This window comes from Manis javanica, chromosome 5 (genome assembly GCF_040802235.1).
Source record: "Manis javanica isolate MJ-LG chromosome 5, MJ_LKY, whole genome shotgun sequence".
Taxonomy (NCBI): domain Eukaryota; kingdom Metazoa; phylum Chordata; class Mammalia; order Pholidota; family Manidae; genus Manis; species Manis javanica.
Genome location: NC_133160.1, coordinates 23734359 through 23761539, shown reverse-complemented (window position 1 = coordinate 23761539; position 27181 = coordinate 23734359). Strand labels below are relative to the sequence as shown.

General features: G+C 49.0%; 1 protein-coding gene across 1 annotated transcript; it reads left to right on the top strand.

Moving 5' to 3' along the window:
* Positions 1–272: 272 nt before the first annotated feature.
* LOC108384699 (uncharacterized) lies at positions 273–20603 on the top strand. The gene is made up of 16 exons (XM_037012697.2): positions 273–311; positions 1874–1997; positions 3050–3266; positions 4357–4461; positions 5508–5639; positions 6437–6521; positions 6632–6695; positions 7103–7188; positions 8025–8207; positions 11344–11397; positions 12414–12566; positions 13566–13633; positions 13866–13914; positions 15469–15532; positions 18156–18235; positions 20468–20603. Exons 2-16 carry the CDS (start codon positions 1889–1891, stop codon positions 20498–20500), a joined length of 1482 nt encoding a protein of 493 aa, XP_036868592.2. The 5' UTR covers positions 273–311; positions 1874–1888; the 3' UTR covers positions 20501–20603.
* Positions 20604–27181: the final 6578 nt, after the last annotated feature.

Here is a 27181-nt window from a genome sequence, read left to right as displayed (position 1 = left end):
GGCCCACCCCCACAGACCACAGGTCCCCACCCACTCCCTACTGGGGGTCTGCTGGCCTAGAGCCCACCCCTCAGGCCTCACTGACAGGCCCTATCCGTTTTGGCCAGAAGCCCCAGCCACCCAGGGCCAAGAGGACCCACCCCTCCTGCCACTGAAGAGCTCTCTGAGTGCCAGCCCTGGCCAGGGGCTGGACTTCCGGCCCATGTACCCACCCACTGGGCTTCAGAGCTAGAGTTATAAAAGTTGTATCTCTCGAGGAAGCTGGAGACAGAGGCAGAGGAGAGATTCCAAACAGCCCTATTCTTGGAAAGGTAAGGACAAGGAGGCTAACATAGGCATTTCTCAAATGTTTTTTGAGCACCTACAATAATGCAGTGAAGGGGTGTGCAGATTCTTAGCACCAGACAAGCCTGGGTTTGAATCCAGACTTTACCACCTTCCACCTTTGTTACCTTGGGCAATTCATTCATCTTCTCTGAGCCTCAGTTTTGCCATCTGAAAAATGGTCCTCCTATCAATGATCCCAGACCACTGTGGTGAGGACTCAGTGATGAGATGAAACTTGTAAAGCTCTCTGCAAGTGCCTGCTACATAGTCAGGACTCAGGTACAAGTTGGAGCTGGTATGGATGATTTAAGGTGAGAGATATGAGGGCTGGAAGATGGTATAAAATATTAAGGGCAGAAAGGGAGAAGAGATCTGACTTGGGTGAACTGACTGAAAAAAGTGCCTAAAATAGGGACTAAATACTGGTTGGATGACTAGCAGATGGATTTAAGATCAGCCTGGGAGCAAAATATGAATAGTTAATGCCATGAGCACAAATTTCCCAGTCCAAAATTCACATATGTAAACAAACAAAAAGCTTTTTTTTATATGACCCAATTTAATCATTTTGAGTTCCTGTGCCACCAAGCAGCAAAAAAAATGGATGTTATGAAAAAAAGAAAAATAAAGAGGGAGGAAAAAAAATGGATGTTATGGATTCGAGGCAATGCCAGGATTTTCTCAAGCACTCCAGAGTAGGCTCAGCTACTTTGGGGGTCTCCTGTCCTTGCCCACGGGCAGTGTTTACCCTCTGGGTGGCTTCTTAGTGAGCACGGCATTGGGGTCTGCTCGCTGACACTGGCACCTGCCCTGTAGTTGTCTGCATCCCATCTGGTCCCTGCCTTGCAGGTCCAGAGGCTGCATCTCCCAGTGGCACATCCTTGCCCAACTGGACAACCCTCTGCCTGCAGGCTCTGGGGGTCCCAACAATGCCCTTTTGGCCACCTGGCAAGATTGAAGTTCAGCTGGTAGGAACCAGTACAAATGTACTGATTGGAATATTGGAAGATTTCCCTGCTAGTCAGTAAAGAGCCGCCGCTTTGAGCTCCCTGGTACCTACTCCAGCCACTATGGTGCCTCTCATCCCCCATTCTTCCCCACGACCCAGAAACCTCCATGGTTAAAAGGAAATACTACATTTCTTAACATCTCACAAAGTTGCCCAATCACATTAACAGATTTTGGGCACATTGCTTGCTAAGTGCTTTGCATATATTGTTGAATGTATTCCTCACAACAACCTATGTTTTATCCCCATTTTATAGATGAGAAAACTGAGGCCAGGAGAGGTAAAGTAACTTGCTCAGGGTCACACAGCCAGGAAGTAGCACAGCCCGGATTCCAAGCCAGCCCATGTGATAGAGAAGGGCACTCCAGAAGGAAAAGCACTAAAATAATGAGGGGGGTTGGGGGCAGGCTGTGATCAAGGACCAGTGGATCTGGAGCAAGGGAGGGAAAGCTGGAAGGACAGTCCTAGGAGAGGCAGAGCTGGGAGAACCTACACAATGGGCTCAGTGGGCACACAGAGGTGGCTCTGTATCCACAGGTCCTGCTGGGAAGGATGCTGCTGTTCTGGGGGTCACTGCTATGCTGGGAACTACTGTCCCAGACTCAAGGGGAGGCCCAGCACCTGCTCTTCCTGCGAATCAGCAAGGATCAGGTGAAAACAGGTAAAAGGCATGGGCTTCAGGAGGCAGGAACTCAAGGGAGGAGGACACCACCTCCCTCCCCAAGGCTTCTCCTCTGGTCTCCCCCCCCATCAGCAGCAGAATTTGCCTTCCTTCTCCCAGAGCTGACCCCACCCTTTCCCTGCTCTAATACTTGCTGTGGCTCCCAAGTATCCTCAAGAGAACCTCTAAGCTCCCCATCTTGGCATTCAAGACCCTACATGTCTAGCCTCTTCCACCACCTGCCCTGGCCACCCGCATAGGCTTCCCAGTCCTCTTCCTTTCTTACGCTATTCCTCTGCCTATAATGTTCTTACCTTTCCTTCTGAACATGGTGAATTCTGACTCATTCTTTAAGGCAAATCTCGAACAGTCCCTCCGTTGGGAATTCCTCCCAATTTCCCCAGACAGGAGTCTCCTTCTTCTGGGCTCCCACAGCCCTTTGATGAAGCCTCATCTATGTTACCCTACATATTATCTATCTGTCTCTCTGTCTCCCTCTTGACCATCTCCTTATTGTTCATCTACCTCCTACCCCATTCACTACAGTCCAACCTCACTGATCTTTCAGTTTCATAAACTCACTGGACTCATTACTGCCTCAGGACCTTTGCACATGTGATTCCCCTGCCTACGCTGCTCTCCTCCCAGATCTTGCAGTAGTGGGTTCCTTCACTTCATTTGGTCTCAGCTCAAATGCCTCTCCTCCTCAGAGAGGCTGTCCCTGACCACACCATCTGAAGTAGCCCTTCACTCCAGTCATGCCCCAACTCACCTCCATTTTCTTTCCTTTTTTGTTTGTGGCACTTATTTCAGAAATTGCCTTGTTTGCTTATCAGAGTGCTCACTTGTTGTGTCTACCAGCTAGAATATATGCTCCAAGGGGCAAGAGCCACATCGCCTTTGTGTGCCCTGAGCCCAGAAGAGGGCAGGCACTTCACAAGTACTTGTGGCCCAGTGACTATCTAAATCGCTGACTCAGAGCGGGTGCTCGCGGGCATTTGTTGACTGACTGAGGGGTGAGCCCCTCACTGAGGAGGGGCTTGTGAACTCAGATATTTCAGACCTGTTTTCGGAAAACCACATCCTGGATCGCATGGCCAGGATGCCTGTGACGGGGGCCACAGGTGAAGGCGTCGCCATCCTGGACCACCTGCCCTTCATAAAAGAAGGCCTTTCCAAGAAGAGCAGTGGGCTTGACCTGTCGCTGGTCGGGAACCTTCTCTCAGGGAAGAGCCTCCCACTGCTGGCGGAGCTGCTCCAGGCCGGCGGGTGAGTCTGTGGAGGCTGCCTCTGGCCAGGCCTCCTGCCCGGGCACCGTAGTTTCCCTGAGCCATAGTGTTCTCGCCTGTCTAGGGGAGCGCCGGCCGGTGGGAAGGCCTGGGTGTCCTTACAGGTCCTCCACAGCATGGGAAGTGCTCAGCAAGTGCATTTTTATTGGTCTACACCTCCCCCAAGCTGCCCAAAAATCTCCAAGGAACAAAGCAGGGTCTAAACAGGAATCTCAATCTCGGCCTGGTAGCCCTCTAGCCCTCCACATTCGGCCTACCCCTGGGCGTTGTAGACTTGCACACTGTCTTTAAAAATATTTTAATGAATTGTCAACACTTTAAAGTGAAGAGGGGCTAAATCAAAATCTGGTTGCATTAGTTTGCTAGGACTGCCGTGGCAAAGTACCGCAGACTGAATGGCTTCAACATCATACATGTACCGTCTCGGTTCTGGAGGCCGGGGGTCCAAGAGGAAGGCATCAGCAGGGCTGCCTCCTTTTAATGACTGTGAGGGCAAATCTTTTCCATGCCTCTGCCCTAGCCTTGGGTGGTCTGCTGCCCACTGCAGTAAGTGCAAGGTGAACCACCAGCTTATATTATAAAACTCTGGGCTCCTCCTCGCAGCTCAGAGACATGCTGGGACTTGAGGCCACTGAGGAGAGAAAAGGTTCATGTCCTCCGTCCCAGGGGCTCACCAGGACAGATGGTCCCTGACTGGATGGCAGTGGGATCCAGGGGCACCAGCCGTCTTGCTTTCTCTGACTTACACCTTCTCTTTCACAGAATGTTTATGCCTGAATTCAAAGAAGTGAAATGTGCAGAGACAGCTCCTCTGCTGTATTCTCCCCATTTTGTAGAGGGTGATACTGAGGCCCAGAGAAGGCAAGGGACCTGCCAAGGTCTTTAAGTCCTGGAGGCTGGAACTAGAGCCCAGTGTTCTGCAGCTGGGCTGGGGAACAGGGAAGGGGATGTCCCAAAGCTGCCCCCACCCCTCTGGGGTCTGCCCCTATTCAAGCCAACCCAGACACACAAACTCATAGAGCCACAGCGGTCTTACTGGGCCACACCAACACCCTCCATACCTATTTCAGGTTGATTATAGAAGATGCCAAAGGACCTGAGGTCACCCTGCAAATCCTGAGCAACAGCCTGCTGCAGGTCACACTGCGATGCAAACTGTACTTTTCGCTCCAGGAGTGAGTACACTGGGCGCTCCCTCCCCACCTCCCTCAGTGCCAGGCACCCCACCCCTCACTGCGATGACTCATGTGGCAGCCGGGCTGGGTTAGCAGAAGCCTCTGCCTGTGTCTCCACAAGGCTCACAAGAATCCTTCCTACTTGGGCATGTTTCAAAGCCATTTTAACAGATGGGGAGACTGAGGCATGGAGTGGGAGAGGGACCTGCCCAGGATCACACAATGAGTCAGCAGCAAAGGCTGAGATAAAGCTCTCTGGCTTCCATGTCAGGGGAAACGTGCCACATATAAATAAAAGGCAGATGCACTAATGGGATGACCTGAGGAGGGTCTGGTTTAAGCCCACCCTGGAGCCTGGCACACCTGGATCCAATCCCACTTACTATCTAGGCGACTTGAACAAGGGCATCTGTTCCCTGAGCCTCAGTTTCCTCATCTATAAAATGGGTCCCCTAGTGCACTTGGCTACTGCCAGTCTGAGAGTCTGGATCACTCACTAAACTGTGGATGATCATGCCAATCTGGGGTTGCAGAAACAACAGCCAAACGGAGAGAGTGATATGGATGATGTGTGCACATGAAGCAGGGATATTCTTAAAGGTCTTTTAGGAATATGTTCACTCCTGTTTTTCTTGGAAAATGTAGATTTTTCCATCTAGCCTCCCTTTTTAACAGAGAAGTACAAAGAAATATATCTTTGACAGAGATGTGGACACAGAGAAGTATTTCTCTGCTGTACAATAAACATATCATCCTCGTAACAATGTACAGTAAAAATGCAACTTGACCCTTGGCCTGAGGGGGACTGTAGCAAACTGGGGAGCATGTGGCCCATCTCAAGGTCAAGTCATTGCCACCCTGGGAGGATCTTGGCCTAGTGTTGTCAGATCTTTCAAAGTTTTCCAAAGTGTAAACTCTGTATTTTTAACAAATTCTCCTAGTTTTTTATTTGAGCCCTATAGGCAACTGCAGGCCACTAACCTGTGACTTCTGGCCTCAACCTTGGGCTGTGGCTTGGAGCCTGCCTAGACATGCTGCTCCTATAGGATCCTGCGGTTCAGAATCATCAAGAACATCCGCATCGGGGTACGGCTGGAACAGATGGAGAATAAGACCAAAGTGGCCTTCGAGGAGTGCCACACCCCACCAGGATACCTGAGCATCAAGGTTCTGGAGCAGTAAGCACCTGCCCTCATGTGCCCTTCCACTGGGCAGGGACAGGTGCCAAGCCTTCCCGCACGGCTCCTGCTGCTCAGCCCCTCACTAAGGCTGCCCCTCCCCAGCCTAGTTGTCTAGAATTACCAAGGATGTCAGGGCAGGGTCATCTCCAAGGCCATAAGCTGCATACACCATCCTTCAGCATCTCCTGCCTCCATATGGAATGTCATGGCTAAGAGCATGCATCTACTTAGGTCAGATTTCGACTTGGCTACTTCCCAATACTGCAGCCCTAACCAAGCTATTTGACTTCTAGAAACCTCAGTAAAACAGGATCACTCACAGAACCCAGCCAGCATGGGATGGTTGTAGGGGATAGATGAGCTAACCCATGTCACTCACTTAGTACAAAACCTGCCATGTAAGGCAGCCACTGTTTATGATTCTTATATTTACCAGAAGAAAAGCCACCTCCTCCAGGAAGCCTTCCATGACTTCCACTGCCAGGTGTGATCTCTCCCAGAGACGTTTATCAGAGAAAAAAATAAAGAGACAGAGGCAGAGAGTCAGGGTCAGGAAGAAAATAAAGAAGAGCAGAGGAAAGTTAGGGAGAGAGAAAGCAAGAAGACAAGGAAAAAAAAAAAAACAGAAAAAAAGGGGGTAAAGAGGAGAGACCCACCAAGTGGGGAAGGAAGCAGCCCCTCTGAACTTCCATGTCATGCAGGCCCACCCCCCTCAGCCCTGCCCTGGATTCCCATTACTGCCTCAGTCTCCCCTTCCATGTGTGTCAGACCCCACCTGCTCTCCCCTGCCCCAGGATGGACTCCCTCCTGGTGAACAAAGCTCTGGGGCTGGTGACAGGCGTCTTGGACAAGGAGTTGCCCTTCCTCCTGCAGAAGATAGTGAGTTGCTCATTACCCCCTGCCCCCTGGGAGACGGGGGTGGCCCAGAAGGAGAGCCCCTCGAACTGACCCCAACCCCGACGCGGACCCCCCTCATGCCTTCCTTCCAGGTGTGCCCTCTGGCCACGACCCTCCTCAACTCACTGCTGGAAAGCCTGTTGTACGTCACTCTGCGTATGTAACTCCTGCCAAGGGAGGGACTTATCTGCTGTCCCTACTGTGTGCCAGGAACTGGCCTAGGCTCTGGGGATGATGGGAAACAAAAGAGACAAAACCTGCTCACAGGGAGCCTATTTTCTAGTTGGGGAGGAAAAGGGCAATACGCCTTATGACCTTGGTAAGTCATTTCCACACCCCAAGTCTCCTTTTCCCAATCTGTAAAATGGGATTAATCATGGGCCCGCAGAGTGGACTGTTGCAATAATACATACAACCTGGCACAAAGTTATTGCTCAATAAATGTTGCTACAAGAAGCACAGGCCCAGCCCATGAGACACTTAAAGCTAAGCAGAGAGAATGAATTCTCCCTGCTTTGCTCCCTCCCCATGAGGCTGAGCCCAGTTTCATTTCCTCCCTGTAGCCCCACACACCTCGGGCCCAGAAGACTTCCAGTACCATGTGACCGCCACAGAGCTCACAGAGGAGGCCATCCTGATGAAAGTCCAGGTGAGCCAGGGCAGACCCTCCAGGGGCATGTGCTGGTCAGGAGCGGGTGGGCAAGAGAGGAGGGGAGGTGCAAAGGGGAAAATGAGACATAGAGAGGAGGGGGAGGAGGAGGAGCAAGCAAAGGAGGCAGTAGGCAAAAGACGAGGAGAGAAAGAAAAAGAAGGGAGAAAAAAGGGAAGACCGGGCAGGCCTCTGCCCTTGGGAGCTCATGCTGAGCCTGGGGAGTCCAGCCTCCACCCCAGGGAGCAGGAGAGGCCCCATGGCCACGTGTCCTGTGAGCAAGGGTCAGACGCCAGCAAAAGGGCAGGTGTAGCAATGCAGGAGCTGCAGGACCACGTCTGACCCCCAGCTGGACAGGACCCTTCAGATGGGGAAACTGAGGCCCAGAAAAGGGATGAGGCCGGCTGCCCAACTCCCATCCACTGCTCGTTCCCCATCCCCATGGAATGGTAGGAGGTGGGTCAGGAGGATGGGAAGGATTTGATTGGATAGGAGGAGGTGCTGTTAACAAAGGTGCAGAAAAGGGAACAGAGTCAAAAAGGGAGAAAACAAGAAAAGGTCCTTGTGGGTTCAAAACCCAGCTCCACCGCTCACCATGTGCAGGATCCTGAGTAAGTCACTCCACCCCTCAGGGCTTCAGTTTCCTCATTTGACAAATAGTGACAATAATAATCCCCTCTCCTGGCGCCGATGCGAGGGTGAAAGCAGATTGTTCACATGAATGTTCAGCACTGGGCCTAGCACATGGTGAGCCCTTGATATGTTAGCTGTAACCAATTGTTGGCCAGAGAGGCTGTTCCCACTGAATTTCTCCTTCCTCTTTCATTTCTCTGAAGCTTATAACCCCCTGTGGCCCAGGCCAAAGATCCCTAAGGTCTGACCACCTGGCCTGGCAGCCGCTCCCAAAATTAGCCCAAGGCAGCATGGCAGACCTGGCCTTTTGGCTGGAAACCTACAATGACATCCTGTCCTGCCTCTATGCCAGCAAGGAGATCCATGTGGACCCTCAGGACCCCATGGTGAGTGTTTGGGAAGAGGAGTTGTTGCTCTGTTTTCTACAAGGGGAAGACAAACCCCAGGCTGGCAGAAGTGCCTTTCTAGGTAGGCCTAGGTAAGTCACTCCCCTCTCTGGACTTCACCTGGAGAACTCCCATTCAGACTTCAGAACTCAGCAAGAAGTCCCCTCCTCTGCAAAGACTTCCTTGAACACCCAGGCTCCTTTGTTGTTCCACACTTTGTAACACTTATCCGTTCATTTATCCCATAAATATTTATTGGAGTCCTACTGTGTGTCAGGTCCTATGCACAAAATGTTCAGTCTTGTGGGGGAATAGAAATCAAACAAGAAGGCAGTCCAATAAATAAAATAATTTATATTATTTATAATAAGCAGAGCAATGGATCAGCAAATGACTGGTGGAAATGAGAGGGCTACCCTGGATGCTGTAGTCAGTGAAGACATCTCTGAGGAGGTGGCCTGAATAGGAAGGGCAAGTTCCTGGTGTCAGGGAGGGAGAAATCCAGAGACATCACTGCTCAAAAACCCCCAGCAGCTCCTCATCACAATCAGAATAAAATCCAATCTCCTCTCTGCATTTCCTAGGCGATCTTGCTCTTGCTTACCTCTTCAGCTCTGTCTCCTCACCCATTACACTTCAGCCACACAGGTTGAGCTGGTGCCCACCTCAGGGCCTTTGCACATGCTGGTCTCTCTGCCTGGAACACTCCACATTACTGGTGTCGGTGTAAATGTCAACTCCACAGAGAGACCCTCCTTGACATCTAAATGTCTAAAGTATCCAGATTATCTAAAATAGTGAAAGTATCTCTCTTTCTCCCTTTCTTTCCTCTACCTCTTTCCATTCTTCTTTTTTTTTATTAAGGTATCATTGATACACAATCTTCAGCTCAGCTTTCACATGAGCAACATTGTGGTTACTACATTCCCCCTATTATCAAGTCCCCACCACATACCCCATTACAGTCACTGCCCATCAGCATAGTAAGATGCTATAGAATCACTACTTGTCTTCTCTGTGCTATACTTCCTTCCCCGTGTCCCCCTCCCCCACATTATGTGTGCTGATCATAATGTCCCTTAATCCCCTAATCCCTCCCTTCCCACCCACCCTACCCAGTCCCTTTCCCTTTGGTAACTGTTAGTCCATTCCTGGGTTCTGTGAGTCTGCTGCTGTTTTGTTCCTTCAGTTTTTTCTTTGTTTTTATACTCCACAGATGAGTGAAATAATTTGGCACTTGTCTTTCTCCACCTGGCTTATTTCACTGAGCATAATACCCTCTAGCTCCATCCATGTTATTGCAAATGGTAGGATTTGTTTTCTTCTTATGGCTGAATAATATTCCATTGTGTATATGTACCACATCTTCTTTATCCATTCATCTACTGATGGACCCTTAGGTTGCTTCCATTTCTTGGCTATTGTAAATAGTGCTGTGATAAACACAGGGGTACATATGTCATTTTGAATCTGTGATCCTGGTCTCTTAGGGTAAATTCCTAGAAGTGGAATTCCTGGGTCAAATGGTATTTCTATTTTTAGTTTTTTGAGGAACCTCCATACTGCTTTCCACAATGGTTGAACTAATTTACATTCCCACTAGCAGTGTCAGAGGGTTCCCCTTTCTCTACATCCTTGCCAGCATTTGTTGTTGTTTGTCTTTGGATGTTGGCCTTACCTACTGGTGTGAGGTGATACCTCATTGTGGTTTTAATTGCATTTCTTTGATGATTAGCGATGTGGAGCATCTTTTCATGTGCCTGTTGGCCATCTGAATTTCTTCTTTGGAGAGGTGTCTGTTCAGATCCTCTGCCCATGTTTTAATCGAGTTATTTGCTTTTTGGCTATTGAAGCACATAAGCTCTTTATATACTTTGGATGTCAACCTCTCATAGCATCTGTCATTTATGAATATATTCTCATCTCTTTCTATTCTTTAAGTCCTTCAAAACATAGATCACACCATATGTATGTGTATGAGTAAAGTTATATATGCCAAGTTATATATATATATATACACACACACATATATACATGCATGTATATTTGCATATATTTACCTTCACATGTTCACTGTCTCCCCCATTTTGAGGACAGGGACTGTGAACATTATACTATGTGAAGGGCACATATCAGTAAACATTGCAATGAAATCCTAAAATCCACATCTAGAAGAGATCTAATGTTATTGCTACATTTTTAACATAGGAAACAAGGTCCAGAGAGTGAAAATGACTTGCTCAAGGTCACCCAGCAGGTGGGATCAGGACTGGAGCCAGGTCTCCTGCCTCTTCATGCTGTTCCCTCCTTCCCGCATGGGTGTGGCAGCTCTGAGACAGAAGTAATTCCATGTCTACAGAAATTCTTGCACCAGTGGGCAAGGGTATATGTGCAAGGGCCTTCTTTGTAGTTTCACTTGTTATAGGGTGAAAAATAAAGTTAACATAGGTGTCCATCGTAAGGAAGGTTATGCCCATACAAGGCAGAATACTATACAGCTGTTAACAAAGAAGGGATTGTTCTACACATACTGATGTTGAGAGGAACAAACGAGATGCAGGACCACAGGGTTAGAAGGTTTCCATCTATTCACGCTGTGTGTGGGGGAAACTGTCCGTCACAATATACTCCAGAATGTCAACAGTGGTTACTCCCAAGAATAGGATTTAGAAGAAACAGGAAAGAAGTGTGGGTGGACTTTTACTCTTTACATCATACATTTTCGTAGTGTTTTTTTACAATGATTTCTGATTTTCAAAAATCAGTAGAGCATAGATAGATGGATAGAAATGTGATAATGTCAGTATAGGAAAATGTTAATGAAAGAACTTAGGTGACGCACATTACATGTTCTCTATCAAATTCTTTCAACTTTGCTGCATGTGTGGAAATTTTCAAAATAGAATGTTAAGGGAAAAAGCATTGAAATAATACAAACTCAACCCTTCCAGATAAATCATGGTGAGAAACCAGGCGAATGGCTCCTCACATGCTGAGACTGATGGTTGTGCAGGTGGTACATTCAGTTGGGGACAGTTACATCGCTTTGAACCCCACTGAGTCTGCCCCCCCCAAAACTGCTCATAATAGGTCTATAGGATCCTATAGGCTAGCACACATTTTGCCCTTTTTCCAGGCCGCCGACCTCATTCAGCTGTTGTCAATGAGAGAACAGGAGCGCAGACCCCAGGTGCGTGTGTTCCCAGCTCCTCCTCCAGCACCCTGGCCAGGATCTCAGGAAAGATTTTGGGACAGGGGGCACGATCAGGCCAGATGGACATTCCATTTGCCCAAAATATTCCACTGTGGACTCCAAATATCCGTGTTTCTGCTTCACTGGTGTTGTGAGGATTAAAGGAGATGCTTTAAGTAAGGCATTTAGCTCATTACCCCACCCAGGTGGCCATGGCCCTGGGGCTGTCATTATCATTCACTACTGAACAAGACCCCAACCTGCTAAGGCATGCTACTGAGGCAGACAGATGAGCACAGAGTAGATAACAGTGAGCAATGACCAGGTGCCAGGCCCCCCAACCTACGTCGACATATTCCTCAGAAATCCTGCACTTTCACACCTTTTTAAATGTGGGGTGTTCTTTTCATGAGGTTTTTTTAACATTTTTATATGAGGCTCAGCAAAGTAAAATCACTTGCCCAAGCTTCTATTGCTCAGTAAATGGCAGAACCAGTCACCTGGACTCCAAAATCCAGACTCAATGCCCTCTCTGCAAAGGCTCTTAGAATATAGCACCTAGTAAATAAGCAACAATAACAACACCCACAATAGATAACAGTAACGCTACTGGGTGCTGGGTTCTATCTAAGCACTTTACATAAATGAACTCATTTAATCCCCACAAAAACCTTATGGAGTAAAAAATTGTCCCCATTTTACAAGTATGAAAACTGAGACACAGAGAGGTTAAGAAAGTTGTCTCAAGAGACACAGCTTGCAAATGGTGAGGCTAGGATTCTGCTCCAAAATCTATGCTCATACCTGCTATGCATGCTGAGGAGAAAGAGAATGTGACCTCACCCCAAAGGAGCTCAGAGAGGGTAAATGATCTTCTCAAGGTCATGCAACAGATTGCTGCAAAGCTAGAATGAAAACTCAGGCACAGTCTTATTCTCATTCCTCCAAGCTGGGAGCTGAGGAACACCATCTTCTATCCCTGCCTGCATCTGTTCTGCTTTAACCTCATTCAGACTTCTAATCAGTCCAAAGGGAATGTGGGACTGACCATCAGCACCCCTGACCCTCCCACTGTCCACCTTGAAGGCCATCTGACCAAGGTCATCCAGCCGGGCTCCCTGGTGCTGCTGGGGCCCAGCAACACCTCCTCTGTCTCAGTTTCCTGGGTGAGTAAGCCTTTAAGTTTTTTGTTCCCCAGGGGCCCTCAGTCCACTTGAGGGCCACTCTAGGGCCACCTGACTGAGGCAGCTGGACAAGGGACAGTGGCAAACTGAGCTCTGTGTCATCTGCACCAAAGAACTGCACCTGTTGTTAGAACCTTAAAATACTTTAACACCTGCTCCCCTAAGTTCAGTCCCCATGCTCCCCAAAGACCTCCTCAGCAACTAAAGGGATTTGCTCTGGCCCCCTCTGCTCAGGGCCCTCACAGGGTGCTTGTTAGGTCTTTAGACTGTTTCCCTTAGACATGGCTGCATCAAAAGCCCTTGTCCACAAAACTGGGAGGAAGATCAGAGAAACAGTTCCTGGAGGACCTAAATGTGTCTGTGTTCTCCACTCCCCAAGAGAGAGGTGACCCAGGCTAGAGAGGGCTCCACCCTGGGAGGAATTCTGGGGAACTACAGCTCCCCCAGAGTTTCAACGTCTCTATTCTGAGACCTCCTTGGGATTCTTATTTCCCATTCCACAGACCTTGAAATTGGGAAGGTGTGTAAGATAAGGGAGGCAGACAGAAGGGTTGTCCCACCACAGGTGAGCCCAGCCATATCTAGTGTGTGCAAGAGAATCCTAGTTGGTGTGATTCTGTGGCCAAGAAATCAGTCTTCTCTGGCCGGAGGTGAAAAGTCCTGTTTCAGGTTTATAAGGTGACCATGTGAATGACGGAGGCCCAGACAACCCCCCCTTCAAAACCAGGTTTTCCCTCCATGGAGCTGAGCGCCCCCCCATAGGGAGCTGCAACCTCCCTTGCTCTTCAGGAGCACCCAGCAACCACCAGTGCCCTCTCCCATGGCAACACCCACACACGAGCCAGCAGCGGGGGCACAGGGAGAAGCCTGGGGAGAGCGGCCAGCCTTGGACGAGTGTTCATGGGAGGTGGGGACAAGGGAATCCCCCTGGCCGGAGCATGAATTCCTCTCCTGTTGTGACCTAATTTCAACTCTTCATAGAAACTCCTTTCAACAGCTATGTTTTCCTCAAGAAATCAGAAATTAAAACTCCAGTTCATTCCCAACAGGTAATGTTTTTTGATTTCGGATGTTCAGAAAGAAATAAGATGGCTGACCAAGCAAACGATGGGGGAGAGAGCATGGTTAAGAGGTGCAAGTTTCCATGCCTGCTGTCAGACAGCCAGTTAGGGGAGGGAGGGAGGAGGGAGGGAGGGGCACGTGTTGTGACAAAGCTCATGGAGCGCTGCACTCCCAAACAGCAGCTGTCACCTAAAAGGGTGATTGCTCTCTTTTCTCCAGTAGCACCACAGTCACCCTGGGCGCCTACCCTGCTGGCCTGGCAAAGCAGGTGAGTCACTTCTTACCCTTGGCCTCCCCAGGGTCCAGAAGGACCCCCCAGTGGGCCCAAAATGGGTCCTGGGTCACTGACATTAAAGGCTGAAAGCCTCACTCCCTTTCCATCACTGACCTCGTCATCCCACTGGGGCAGGGGGAGCCCCCAGAACTAAAATTTGTCTATTTCATTCTTTTGTACACTTAAATACCTCTGAGCACCTACTATGTGCCCAGCCTTGTCTTATAGGTACTTGGAATTTGTCAGTGAACAAAACAAAGGTTCCTGCCTTCATGGAACCCACATTCTAACAGAGGTCAGATAATAAACACAGCAAATTAGGTAAATTATGTAGTATGTAAGCAGGTGATAACGCTGTGGAAAAAGTAAAGGAGGGGACAGGGGATCGGGAGTGCAGAGGCTAATATTAAAAAGGAAGTGCCCCACCAAGGCTGAGTGTCCCCTCTGTGAGTGTCCTCACCCGTGGGCTTCCCAGAATGGCATCCTAAGCCACCTTGCTGCCTGCACTCATATATGGCAGTGCAGAGTTTCTGCCGCGGGGGCGACTGGTCTGGGCCCTCCCCACCCCTGGGGCACTGGCCTCACCATAATGAGTCCATGGGGTGGAGAAACCTTCTCTTTCCCCGGGTCCTGTTCTTGCTCCTACACTGAAGAGCTTTTCACTGCCCCTGCCTGCCTGAGGAAAGCCCCATAAAGTAATGCCCCTTGTTCCCTACCCTGGGGACACTGCACCACCCTCCACTTCTACAGGACTGTAAGCGCATGCTCTAGCCCTAACAGGGGAAAGCTGCAAAACAGCAAAACAAATCTAAGGGCTGAATGAGAACATGTACTGGGAAACATTTCAAGATTATCATCCCCATTATATCAGGTCTTGCTACAATCTTAATTGCATAGAATCCCAGGCTTGAGAGGTTCTAAAGAGCACCTTCCTGGATCAGGAATCCCTTCTGTGATGTCCTCAGAGGGCTGTCATACAGGCCAGGGCTGCCATGTTGGTTTGACAGGTCATGCACTATATAAGTCACCCACATCAATGACAGTACAGGTATGAATGTGTTTATGACAGGCCCCCGACAGGTGGGGTAAAGAGTGTCTTGAAGAAAGGGAGTCTTTTTCCAATCCGTCCAAACAGGTTGGGGCAGCCCTGATTAAGAACTCTTGAACATCCTTGGTGACAGGGGGCTTGCTCTCTCAAGGAGACAGTTCTGCCCCCTTACCAGGCAGCTCTTGGCAGTGGAGAGTCCTCCTTACACTGAGCCGGAGTTGGTCCCTGTAAAGCTCTGGCCCTGGGGTTTCCTCTGGCCCTACCAGTGCTTTTCCTGGCTGCCCTGCAGACAGGAAGATAGTCATTGTGACCTGGGTGGGGGCAACTCTTTCTCAGCCTCCTCATCTTTCCCCAGTCCCTTCGCTATTCTGCTCATCTGGCTCCAATGCCCTTTAAAACTGGACTCCCCAGGACTTCTCATCTGTGGGCACCTATTCCCATGGTCAGAATCTGCCAAGCCAGCTGAAGTGGCCTTCCTGTTCCTCTTTTATCTATTGCAGGAAATACGTCTGAAGGCCCTTCTCTTAAAGCTTCTAAGGAGGTCATTTTTGCCACATCACAATGGTGAGCCCACACTGGGTTTCTCTTCATGCCCACAAACCACCTGTCTTGGAGCAGCATCAACTGTGTCCTCTGCACAGGCAGCTGGCTTCCACCCTGCCCCCTGAGCTTGGTTAAGAACTGCTCCAGGGCAAGACAGAAGGAGGCAGGGTAGAAACCCTGAAATCTGAGGTGTGTCAGTGAGGGGGAGGGAAGGGGCTATGTGTGCCCTCCTGTTCTTCACCCAGGCAGCTAGTGGTGATAGGAGCTCAGGTATGTATGGGGCGAGTGGCCAGGAAGGGTTTCTCAGGGGAGGGGGAGGTTAGCAGTAAGGAAAGTGAGAACAGGAAGGGCCCTCAAAGGTGGTGGAACCCACAGCTTATGACTCCAGTGTTTGCAGGCCCAGGTGGGTAAGTAACATAACCAAAGCAGCAGCCCGGGTGGGGCCTTCAGCAGACGTGCCTGGCCTTAAGTGGGCATCTAACACGCAGCTCAGTCAGTGTTGGCAGCAGGGCAGGTATTTTTATCTTTGAGCGATGCCAGAGAGCTGAGCTTTTTGAGACATCACTCCCATCTCTAGATATCAGTAATAAATTCAAACTCTTCCAAAACACCACTCCCTTCGTCTGAGCTCTCTATATAGTATGTGTGAGTGCATGTGAGGCTGTAGACCCTCAGATAACAGAGCACAGGGAGCTTTTTGGGAGGTGGTCCCAGGAAGCTGGAGGCATGTGGGGAGTGAGTCCTGCCAGCCGAGCTCCTCTGCCCCATAGAGCCCACCACTTCCCTCGCCTCATGCCTCCCTGATTCTGCCCGCGTAACAGCCGCCATCTGCCCACGTGATTATTTGGTCAGGCCTGTGTTCCTGACCAGATGGTGAGATACCGGAGGGCAGGGACCCTCATCTTTGTTTTTCATGAGGAGATACTCAGGGAGTCCATGTAGGATAAACAGCTCAGACCTCACTCACCTCTGAGAAATCACCTGGCTCAGCCTTGCTGTCTTTCAGATGGGCCCAGAAAAGTTAAGTGACTTACCCAAGGTCTTACCCAAGTGACTCACCCAAAGTCTCTGGCAGAACTGACCCCAGAACTCTGGCTTCTTGTTTCCTGGTCAGGGGCTTTTCTGTTTTCCAACTCGAGGACTCATGTTAGGACTGCAGAGTGAGGCTAGAGGAGCAGGCAGGGGCTCTAATGCTGGCCAGGCTGAAGTGTGTGGCATCTGTTCCATGGCCTGTGGTAGCCAGGACTGTTATGGGCATGAAGCAAGCAGATTTATATTTGAGAATGGGGGCCAACTGGAGGTGGGGGACAGTCCAGCAAGGCAGCCAGAGAGTCCACGCAGGCAAGGGTGCAACCTGCCTCGGATGAAGGGAAGGATCAGGGAGAAAATATCCTACCCTTGCCACTGCCTACCATGAGCAGCTAATTCAGCAAATGTTTCTTAGATGGTGGACCATTGAGAGCCACAGTGAGGCCCAGGAAGCCTATATAGTCCTGCAGGGTCTAGACACCCAGGCCAGTGTGTTGCACACACCAATGAGTGCTGTTCACACTGATGTCCTGTCCAAAGCTCCCCCATGCAGAGAAAAAGAGCAGGGACAAAGGCACTGAGGGAATACAGGAGGACCACCTGCAAGAAGCAGCTTTAGGGTGAGAGAATTGGCAGGGAAGAGTCACAAAGCCTGTGCTGCAGGCAGAGTCACCTGGTCCCAACATAGCAAGAAGACTGAAATGGGGAGGGATCCGGATGCTGGGAGCTGGACGTCTGGTGAGGAGGCTTCTGCAGACCGGAAGACAGATGGAACACCATCCCACCCACCAAGTGGGCCAGACCAGCACATTAGGCTAGCAAACGGGTGTCAGGCCCTCCCCTGAGCCCATAGTGATGATGGGGCCATTGCGTGGGGTGAGGGCTGGTCAGCACAAAGGAGGCGCCCAGGCTAGGCCCACAAGGTCAAATCTCAGAAACTCGGTTTCCTGAAAATCAACTCGCCAAATGGTTAACTCTTTGAAACTCAATTTGCAAAATGATAAATTCTCCAAGTTTATACCACATCTACCAAAAATTTACTCTAAGGACTGTTTTTTATATGAGTAGTATATTCATGAATATTTTCTTTCTTTGATATATTTCATGGATATTTTCTTATTAATATAACCAAATTTCTAGTGTTTTAAAGTTGATTTTTATCACTTCTTTCTAATCCTTTTCTGAGGTATTCTGTTTCTGCCAACATTTTAGCTTTATTAGGAACACATTGTGTTTTCAGTCATTTCCCTCAATTAAACAAGAATAAAATTCATTAATAGATTCCCAGGAAGCCTTCAACAAATTGAGCATTGCTTAAAATGCTGTTTAGAAAAGTGTTTTTATAAAAAGGGTTCATAGTTACTGAATATGCTGGAGAAGAAATTCCCTTAAGATAGGTTTTTAATAATAGGTAAAATGTTTAGAGACCTGGCTTTCGGGACTGGGGCAGCCTGGTGGGGAATGGAGAGGGGGTCCCCTGGGAAGGGGAGGGAAGAGGGGGACACACCTAGTCCCCTCCCTGTTCTGGGCAGTGGAGCAGCCAGGTGTCAGCTGGTCTGGCCCCACGCTGCCCCGGCCCTGCACCCACAAACACCGCTGCCTACCCCTCTCACAGAGCTGCTCAGAGAACAAGACCTCCCGCTGCCCAACATCAAGGGCATCTCCTTTGGCCAGGCCCGAATGGAGCCCTCCGAGGTAAATGCTGGGAAAGGAGCTCGTTGAGACACACATGGGGGGTCAGAGCTAGAAGGGCCCTGGACTCTGCCAGTGCCTCGTCCCCACACTGCAGAGGCAGAGCTGAGGCTCAGGCAGAGAAGCACTCCCCGTGGCATGCCCTTAACTCCCTTATTTCACCATCTCCTCACTGCCATTCTGGATGTGGTGCCCCATTTACAGAAGAGGAAACTGAGGCTCTGAGGGGCTCCATGAGTCCCTCGGTGAGCCAGACCCTAGGCTAAAGGAGAGGGTCAGTGCCTTACACAGGTGATCTTCACAATTAGCTCCATGAAGTTGTGCTATTATTTTTCCCATTTGACAAGAAGGTAGTAAAGCTCAGAGAGGCAGGACAGCAGAGCCAGGATTCCAAGAGGGTTTCACCTGACTTCAAAGCCTGTATCCTTAATGCAGACAACTCGCCACCATAGAACTTGGCGTGTCCTGAACCAGAACAGGGCTGTTGCCTCTGGTAACTGTGAACTATCTGTGAACTACCAGGGGCTGGGAACCAGAGCCAGCCCTACGCTGGCTAACATGCCAGGGAAGTAAGTTGCAGCCAGAGACCAGAGGGCAGAGGAAGCCATCAGAGGGAGCTCAGAGGTGCTGCAGGGGGTCTGCAGCTCCTGGAGTCATCCTGCCCCACCAGCCCTCTCCCCTTCCCTCTGCAGGGCGAACCTGGGAAGCAGCTGATGGGCGGTCAGTGGGAAGAGGCAGAGCATAGAGAAGCCCTTCATTTCTTTCTTCATTCCCACCTTAAAAAGATTCCCACTCTTAACCAACAGCACAGGGAGGGACTATAGGGGAGAGGCAGAGAGATAGAACCAGACAGAACCTCCTGGTTGTGTGGCCTCAGGCAAGCCACTACCCCTCTCTCAGCCTGTTGCCTCTGTCTGAAAAATGAAGATAAAAATAGTTCTCCCCATGAGCTAGAAGTGAGGGTTCCCCCCACAAACACAAGGAACTGTTAGGACCACTGGTTTTGCCTGGCCCTACTCTAGAATTAGACAGGATGTGGCCACCATCCCAGACATAAAGTTTGAGCTTCAGGACCCTCAGCTGATACCCAATCCTGGACCCAGAACTCCCAGTTCCCAGACTGACATCCAGGAAACACTAGAAACCTGCTTTCAAGAAACCCAAGTTACTGTGCAAAAGGAGGTAGGAGGAGACAACAGCTGTGTGTCTCATGAAACCCCGACTCCTGGCCTGTGCTATGGCTCCACCTCACCCCCAAGGCCCTCCCCTAATTCAGCCCAGGGAGGCCCTAGTAGGAGGGCTCAGCCCAGGGGGACCCTAACAGGTCAGGGCTAGAAGAGCCACTACAGGTAACACGTAGGCTGCGGCTGCTCCAGAAATGATGCCACAAATCCTGGCAAAGTGGCCTGGTGGGGCAGGAGCCCCTCTACATCTTTGAAGGCCAGAAAGAGCAAAATCAGGGCACAGCCCCAGCAACTGTCTCAGATAGAGGCAAGTGGGGAGAGGAAGGGTGGGCTCCTTGCCTCGCTCGCTGATTCACCTCTAGGCTGCCTTGCACTATTATGCCGGTTACATATTACACACCTCCAGGGGGTACCGCTCATACCATAGTTCACATGGTGACACCACCTGGGGTTGAGCAGTACACAACCTACATATCTTTATGTGACTGCCCTGATTTCTTTTTCATTCACTATCACACATTCATTCAGTCAACATATGTCACTGGCTGCTCTGGGCCTGGCCCTGTGCTGGGTGATGCTGGGACAAAAAGATGGGTTTAGACCCAATCCCTGAACCCTCCAGGAGGTCCCCTGCTGGTGGGGAAAATAGGTGCAGGAGCAGATGGATTCCAGCAGCGTGGCTGGGTCTAGCAAAGGTTGGGGCACTGTGAGTGGGACCATGTGGAAGGCTCTGGCTGGGTGGGAGGCCTACTTCAGGGAGACACCAGCAGGACAAACCCCAGGGCATCAGAAACATTAGAGGACGCTTGATACGTAGGCTTCCAGGAAGAGCTCCAAAGACTGGTCTGTTCCTTCCCTCTCAAACATTCCCTAGGCCATCCTTCGCCTCCACTCTATCCCTGGTTCTGTTGGTCCCTGACTCTGCCTTCTTGTCAAGAGGGGAAGGTGTGTTCTTAGGACACATGCAACCCCTCTTGGATGTGCAGGGGTGAGAGCGGGCTTTATGGGCGGCAAGGATGGATGGGGTGCGTCTCCCTGCTTCTATCCGCAGGATTACCTGCTGCTGACTGTTCCTGAGGAATAAGTGGTTCTTACTGAGGGCCAGTCCCTCCCCTCAGCCACAAGCACTCTGGATCCTTAAGAGTCCAAGAATGGCTACAGTCACAGTGGAAAATCTCATTTGCAATAAAGATGATTCTTGCTTGAGAAGGACTCTGGTTCTGAGTGTGCTAAGGGGTTCTGGGAGGTGGCAAGGCTGGCCTGAGATGTTTAAAGGAAGGTTTTTCTCCCTGAAGTTTCTGTTTGCCCCTGGCTCCTTGGAGAGGTTTTATGAATTTTGTATTCAGTGTCTCAGGGAGGAGAGTGTCCTCAAAATATGGAGAAAGGGCTTGAGCCTCAAAAGCCCAGGCCTGAAAGGATGGGGTGTGGCAAGAGCACTGGGAAGCTACACACACAGGAAAGGTTCTCTGGACAGGGAGGAAGTGCAGGGGGCAGTTTTGGGGTCCCTAAGAAACAAGGAACCACAGGAGCCCAGAGATATTTGGGAGGTCCTGTGTGCAGAGGAAAGGGGCTAAGGGAAGCAACCAGACTCTCAAGTGGGGAGCTGGGTCCAGGTGGGTGATGGTGAGAAAGCTGCATCTCAGAGCTCCCTGGCGCCAAAGGTGTGGCAGGCAGCAGAGTGATTTTCATGTGCCCAAGAGCAGTGGCACAGCCTCCCTCCCCAATGATATCCCAGTCCCACGTAGCCCAGGCAGGGCAGGGCAGTGAACAGAGTAAGGCCAGACACCAGAGGGCTTTGTGGTCAGAAATACAAACAGCTCCATGGTTGCCAAGTGTGGAGAGATGGCAAAGCAGCCAGATGCCCCCCCTCCACCCCTGGGCACCTGCCAAAGCCCACAGCAGTTAGGCCTGGACCCAGAAAAACACAGATGAGGAACTCTGGATTGTGATATAAGCCCCACCACAGGCAGGATGGAAGCTCGTAATAGTCTCTGTTTTGGAAATGAACAAAGGGTCGGCAGCCTATTAACCTCCCCGGCTTCCAGACACTGGAGTTGTGGGCGAGGTCCTCCCAGAGGCCAGTGCTCTGCCAGGAAACCAAAATCAGGGTGGGTGCCTTGCACGTCTGACGCAGGGGCCCTGTCCTGTAGTAGGGGAGGTTGAAGCCCAGAGCAAACCACACTGTGGATTCTCTACCTGATGCCCTGACCTGTTTCACCAATGTGAACCACAAGGAAAAAAGTTCTCAACAGAGATCTTCAGGCGGGAGGGCAGGACCGCCCTGACTTAGGCCCTTGGAGTGTCTATATGACACGTATCAGATAAGGTGAGGCTGGGAGATACCACCCCAGAGGAGGGTTGAATTCATACCCAAACTCAGAATTTTCCTACCTGTGTGTAAGTGCATTGCCTGCTGTATGGTAGACGCTGGGGACAAAATGATTAAATGGGGACCTCCTCAGGACCTTGAAGAAAGCTGAGTGGGCCTTGGCTTGCTCCACAGCAGCAATGACCTGTCCAGGCAAGAAAGAACCTTTCCCACCAGCCAGGGAAGCACCTCATTCCCTGCCTGTGATTTTAACAGGTGCATTTCACTTTACAGTCCACAGATACTCACATCTATCATCCCACTGGATCCATACAGTACTGTCGGGTGGTGCCTGCTAGGGTGTGCAATTACCCGAATTCGCCAGGCAGGGTAGCCCACACCACTTCTGATGTTGTGAGTCAGGACGCTGGCTGCAAAGACCATTTCCTCCCTCCACCCCATATAGCGTCTCTCTGCTCCCATTCTACTCCTCAGGCCTCTAAGCTCAGCTGGGGAGCGAACAGCCCTCCCACTCACCTGCTCAGCTGGCCTCACTCCTGAAGGTCGTCTTAAGGAAATATACCTTTAAGAAGTGGCTTTCATAGTTTTCAAGGCTAATGATCCATTTCTTTAAATACAAGCTCACAAAAGAACCTGATACATAACACAGATGACAAGAATGTTGCTCTGGTTAGAATGAGGCTGAGAGCTGGTGCTCTGCCCCTCTAGTCCCACCTCCTGAGCCCCTGAGTGGGCACCTCTGAGGAAGCTCTGGGCTCCCTGGAGCTAAGGCACTGAGTTACCAAGGAGGGCCCCAGACCATGTGCCATCAAGAGCCTAGCAGCAGAGCACTGAGGGAAGTAAACCCAGGATCGATTTGACAAGTGGAATAACTTAAAGGATGGGGGGGTCAATTCATCAGAGAAAGAGAAAGGGGCCTAAAAGGAGGAGCACTATTTCCCTCCCCAGCAAGGCACCACCATCCTCACCTAAGGGCTCTAGCTCTCTGATTCCTCTACACCTCGCCCAGAGCCTAGTCAGATCCTGGGGCCCTACTTTCGAGATGGCTCTCAAACCCACCAGCAATACCATCACATCTCACCTGAACTATTTCAATTGCCTTCTCCCTAGTCTCTCTGCTTCCACTCTGCCCCTCCAGTCTAGACGTCATGTAGCAGCCAGAGTAGGCTCTTCAAACACATAAACTAAATTATGTCACTTCCTGGTTAAAACCCTCCAATGGCTTCCCATCCAACTCAGAAGTCCTCACCACAGCCCACCAGGTTCTACCTGAACTGGCCCCAGGCTGGCTCTCCAGTCCTCTCTCCACTCCCCTTCCCCACTCAGTCATACTGGCCTGCAAGTTGTTCAAACACATCAGGATCTTCCTTACTGCAGGCTTGCACAAGCCATTCCCTTTCCCTCTTCCCTCCACTCTGCATGGGGTAGTATCTTTTTATCCTAAAATCAACTTAGAAACCACCTCATCTGAGAGGTCCAGTACAACTCCCATCTCAATTCTTTTGAAACACTTAGCACAACTTATCATCATCAGCTTATTGAATGATCTGTTTACTTGTTCTGTGTCTGTCTCTCTGACTACAAGTCATGAGGGGAGAGACCATGGCTCCTTGATGCATTGTAGGTGCTCAATAAATATGAGAGAAATACATGAACGAATGAATGGATGGATGGATGGATGGATGGATGGATGGATGGATGGATGGACTCATTACCACCAGTCCAGGCCTTGCTCACATCTAAGGATGCACCATTGCTGGAAACATGAGGAGAGGCAGGGCCCAAAGGCTTCCTATTTTCCATTTGCATAAAGGTATAGTCAAAAGAGAAATAATCCTCATCTGTTTGTTAAAGCAGATTTCTTCTAGGTGATGCCTTGAATCAACCAAAACCTAGTTTGAGCTGTTACATGGAGTCAAACTGCTTTTCTTTCAGAGTAAATTTATAGTTCACATATTTCAGTAATTGACACTCACCTTTCCCCCCAAGAAATCCAAATGCTTGAAGTTAGCAAGCAAATCTCACATGGATCAGGAATCTTGAAAATATTCAGATCCTTTGAAATGCATAGGATATATTCCCACTTCTGGGGATTTTCTAAAGAAACAGATTCAGAGAAAGATTTAAGGGTAAGACTGGTTGCCACAACATTGGTTTTATGTTGAATATCTGGGAACAACCTAAATGTCCAGCAATAGAGGACTTACTTTTTTTGACGAATTCTTAGTAAGGAATATTGCACAGCCATTAAAACAATGCTTTTAAAGAGCATTTAGTATCAAAAGAAAATGCTCACAAGATCAGGATACAAAATTATTTAGAATATGATCCCAGATTTGAATACATACAAATTAACTCAAAATGTTAGCTGATATTGTCAGATGGCTTGAGTGGTAAGATCGCAGATGATTTTTATTTTCTTCTTAACGTTTCTTCCAAACTTTTTACGATGAATATGGTTGACTTTTATCACTAGGGCAAAAAATGTCCTCATTCATTCACTAAATATGGATCAAGCACTACTCTGCCACGTGAGCAAAAAAAAAAAAGAAAAAATGGTTCCTGCCTTCATGCAGCTTGTGCGGGAAACAATATGCAACTGAGAACTTAGCCAACAAAGGCACATGACTAAATTCCAGTGAGAGCCAAGAAGGAAAACTACTGGGGGATACTGGCAGAAAATAATGCACAGGTGGCCTGATTTTGACAAGGTGCCAGAGAAGGCCTCTCAGAGGAGATACCTGAGCTGAGAGTGGCAGGTTGTAAATTAGGCAAAATGTAGAGGAAAGGGATCCAGGCAATGGGAACAGAATGTGCAAAGGTCCTGAAGTGGGAAAAAGAAAGGTACATCTGAGAAACTAAAAGAAAGCCAGTATAGCTAAAGAGATTAGCAAGAACTATTGGAGAATGGGGTTAGAAAGGCAGGCAGGAGTCAACCACACAGGCCAGGGCCACAATTAAAGGGGCACAAAAGTGCACAAAGATGAATCATTAGCAAGTGTTAAGCAAGAGAACTGTGTGATCGGAATTATATCATACATTTTTAAGAGAAAAGAGATTGAGCCAGAGCTACAAAGCTACAGACATCCAGAGCTTTGGGGGAAAATCCAATGTCTGTTTTATTGTGAGAAGTCAGGGGATTCATCCCTGAGCCATCTAAACTAACCACCTGAGAGAATCCATATCTCTGCCCCAAGCTTTCTGAAAAGGAGGACTAAAGATGGAGCAAACTCCTGCCTCATGTATGCCAGTCACTTTACACAGAGCCGCTGTCTTATCTGATTCTGATACACCCCACGTAAGAGAAGCAAGAAAGGAATGTCAGCCTATTTGACAGCCAGAGAAACAAGCTCAAAGAAGCTAGCATATTCATTCGTTCATTTATTTGTTCACAATGGGTAGCCACTGGGGCAAAGCAGCAGAAGACGTTCAGAGGGAAAGCACAAACCTCTCAGCAACTGGCCCCTTTGGGAATGAGTGAGAAGCTCCCCTTGGCATAGACTTACTCACCTTTCACTTACAAAACAGAGATCACGGCCCTGACACTGGGTAGTGACATCTGTGGGGCAATTGGGTGGGAAAGGACCAGAGCCAAAACAGAGACACCTGCAAACATGTCTTAAACAGTTAGCCTTTTGAAACCTCTTAAGCATTTGTGACAAGGTATATTCACATGTACAGCTGGAGTAGAGGGTGTCGAGAAAACTCTATCTTCCCATTGAAAATAAAATCTTCAGAGTGATGTTAAAATGTCTCATACCTTCCTTCATTCTGGTAAAAAGTACTGCAAAGGATCCACTTTTTGGTGAATATAGCCAAAAGAAACAAAATCAAAAAACCTATATTTTCTTGGTGCAAACAAGGTGTAAATAGTTGTCAAAATCTAGGGAAAATCTAGGGAAATAGTATAAAATCTGAAAGAAAGGTAAGAAAAAAAATGAAAATAGCCGATTCAATAATAGATAATGATGATGATAATAATCATAATAAATTATAGAATACTAACATATGGTAAGTATGGTGCCAATCACTTGACATATTCATCTCATTTAAACCTAGGTCTGTCTGGCCCCAAAGTCTGTGCACAGAAATTTTGCCTCTTCCCAAAACACTGATTCTCTACCTTTGATGTATCACAAAGCCCACTGAAAATCTCACAAAATATACGTATCCTAAGAAATGGAAATTAACCCAAATTTTACAAGCTACTTAAGAGTGTTCAGAGACACAAGTTCCCTGCAGAATTCCCCTGTGAATTCCTGTTATTAGCAAAAATCTGAGATTGATTACACCAGAGAAGGAAACTGAGGCAGGAGTGCTGGACATAGTCACTGACTTACAGGGGACTAGACAGACACAGACAAGCATATACACAGATGAAAGCATAAAAGTATATACAGATGTGTGTATGTCACTAAGGAAACACCTATGAAAGGTCCAAGTCCTGAAGCCTGTCACCAGGACACCCACAGTTCAGACAGGCCTATTGAGGCATCTTTATGCAGAGGCTTATCATCTGCAATTGTGATCCCAGCCCGTCCTTGGCTGGCCCTGAAAGGGCCCTCTCTTTCAAGAGTCAACAGGTCAAATCACTTAAGAGTTTAGGAATAAGCAGGCCCTTGTACCCAGCCAGATATGCTACCCTGCATGAAACAGCTTCATGTAGATCCTAGATTAGCAGAATTCAATGGCTGACCCACCTTCTAAGGCTGAAGGAAATAAAGACAAAGAAGTGGGAGGCCCCAAGGGCCATCAGGGGCTTCATCCCGGATGTGCCCTTTCCCAACCTCTAGAACTGGATTCATTCTGTGGGTCCAGAGAACAATGGGAGGCACCAAAATCAAGGGCCATGCCCACCAACAGGTGTCGCAGATTTTGCTAAAAGATGATGCCATTTCCCTGAAAGGTCCAAGAAAAATAAGACCCAGGACAGTTGGGTTTTGTCTTCTGCTTATCACCATCTATAAAACATGAGGTTCTGCCCTCTGAGAGAAGGTCAACTGTCATTTATTCTATGCATCTGACATTTCAGCAAAGCCCAAAATGGGACCTTTGGCAAATGGAACTGTATGAAGTTCACAGTATGAGAGCCCCAGTGGGGTTGGAGAGGGCCCTGCAGCAAACACGCTGACATGCTTGAAGGCAGGGACCAGTCCAGTCTCCCAGCTTCAGGTGGGCAGAAGCCAGCATTAACCATCTCCTGAGTCTAAATCATCTCCACCTCCCAGATTCTTGCATTATAAAGCTGTGGTAATACCACAGCATGATCATGACAAGACATCCAAAATCACAAACTGCAAATGGTAGGAATCCAACAGATAACTAGTAGGCCTTGTCTAAGCTAGGAAAAGCCTGAAGCCCAGAGAATATATTCTAGAATTTTGGGAGTCATTAAATGAAGTAACAGGTGAGAAGGAGCCCAGAATTCTGGAAAAG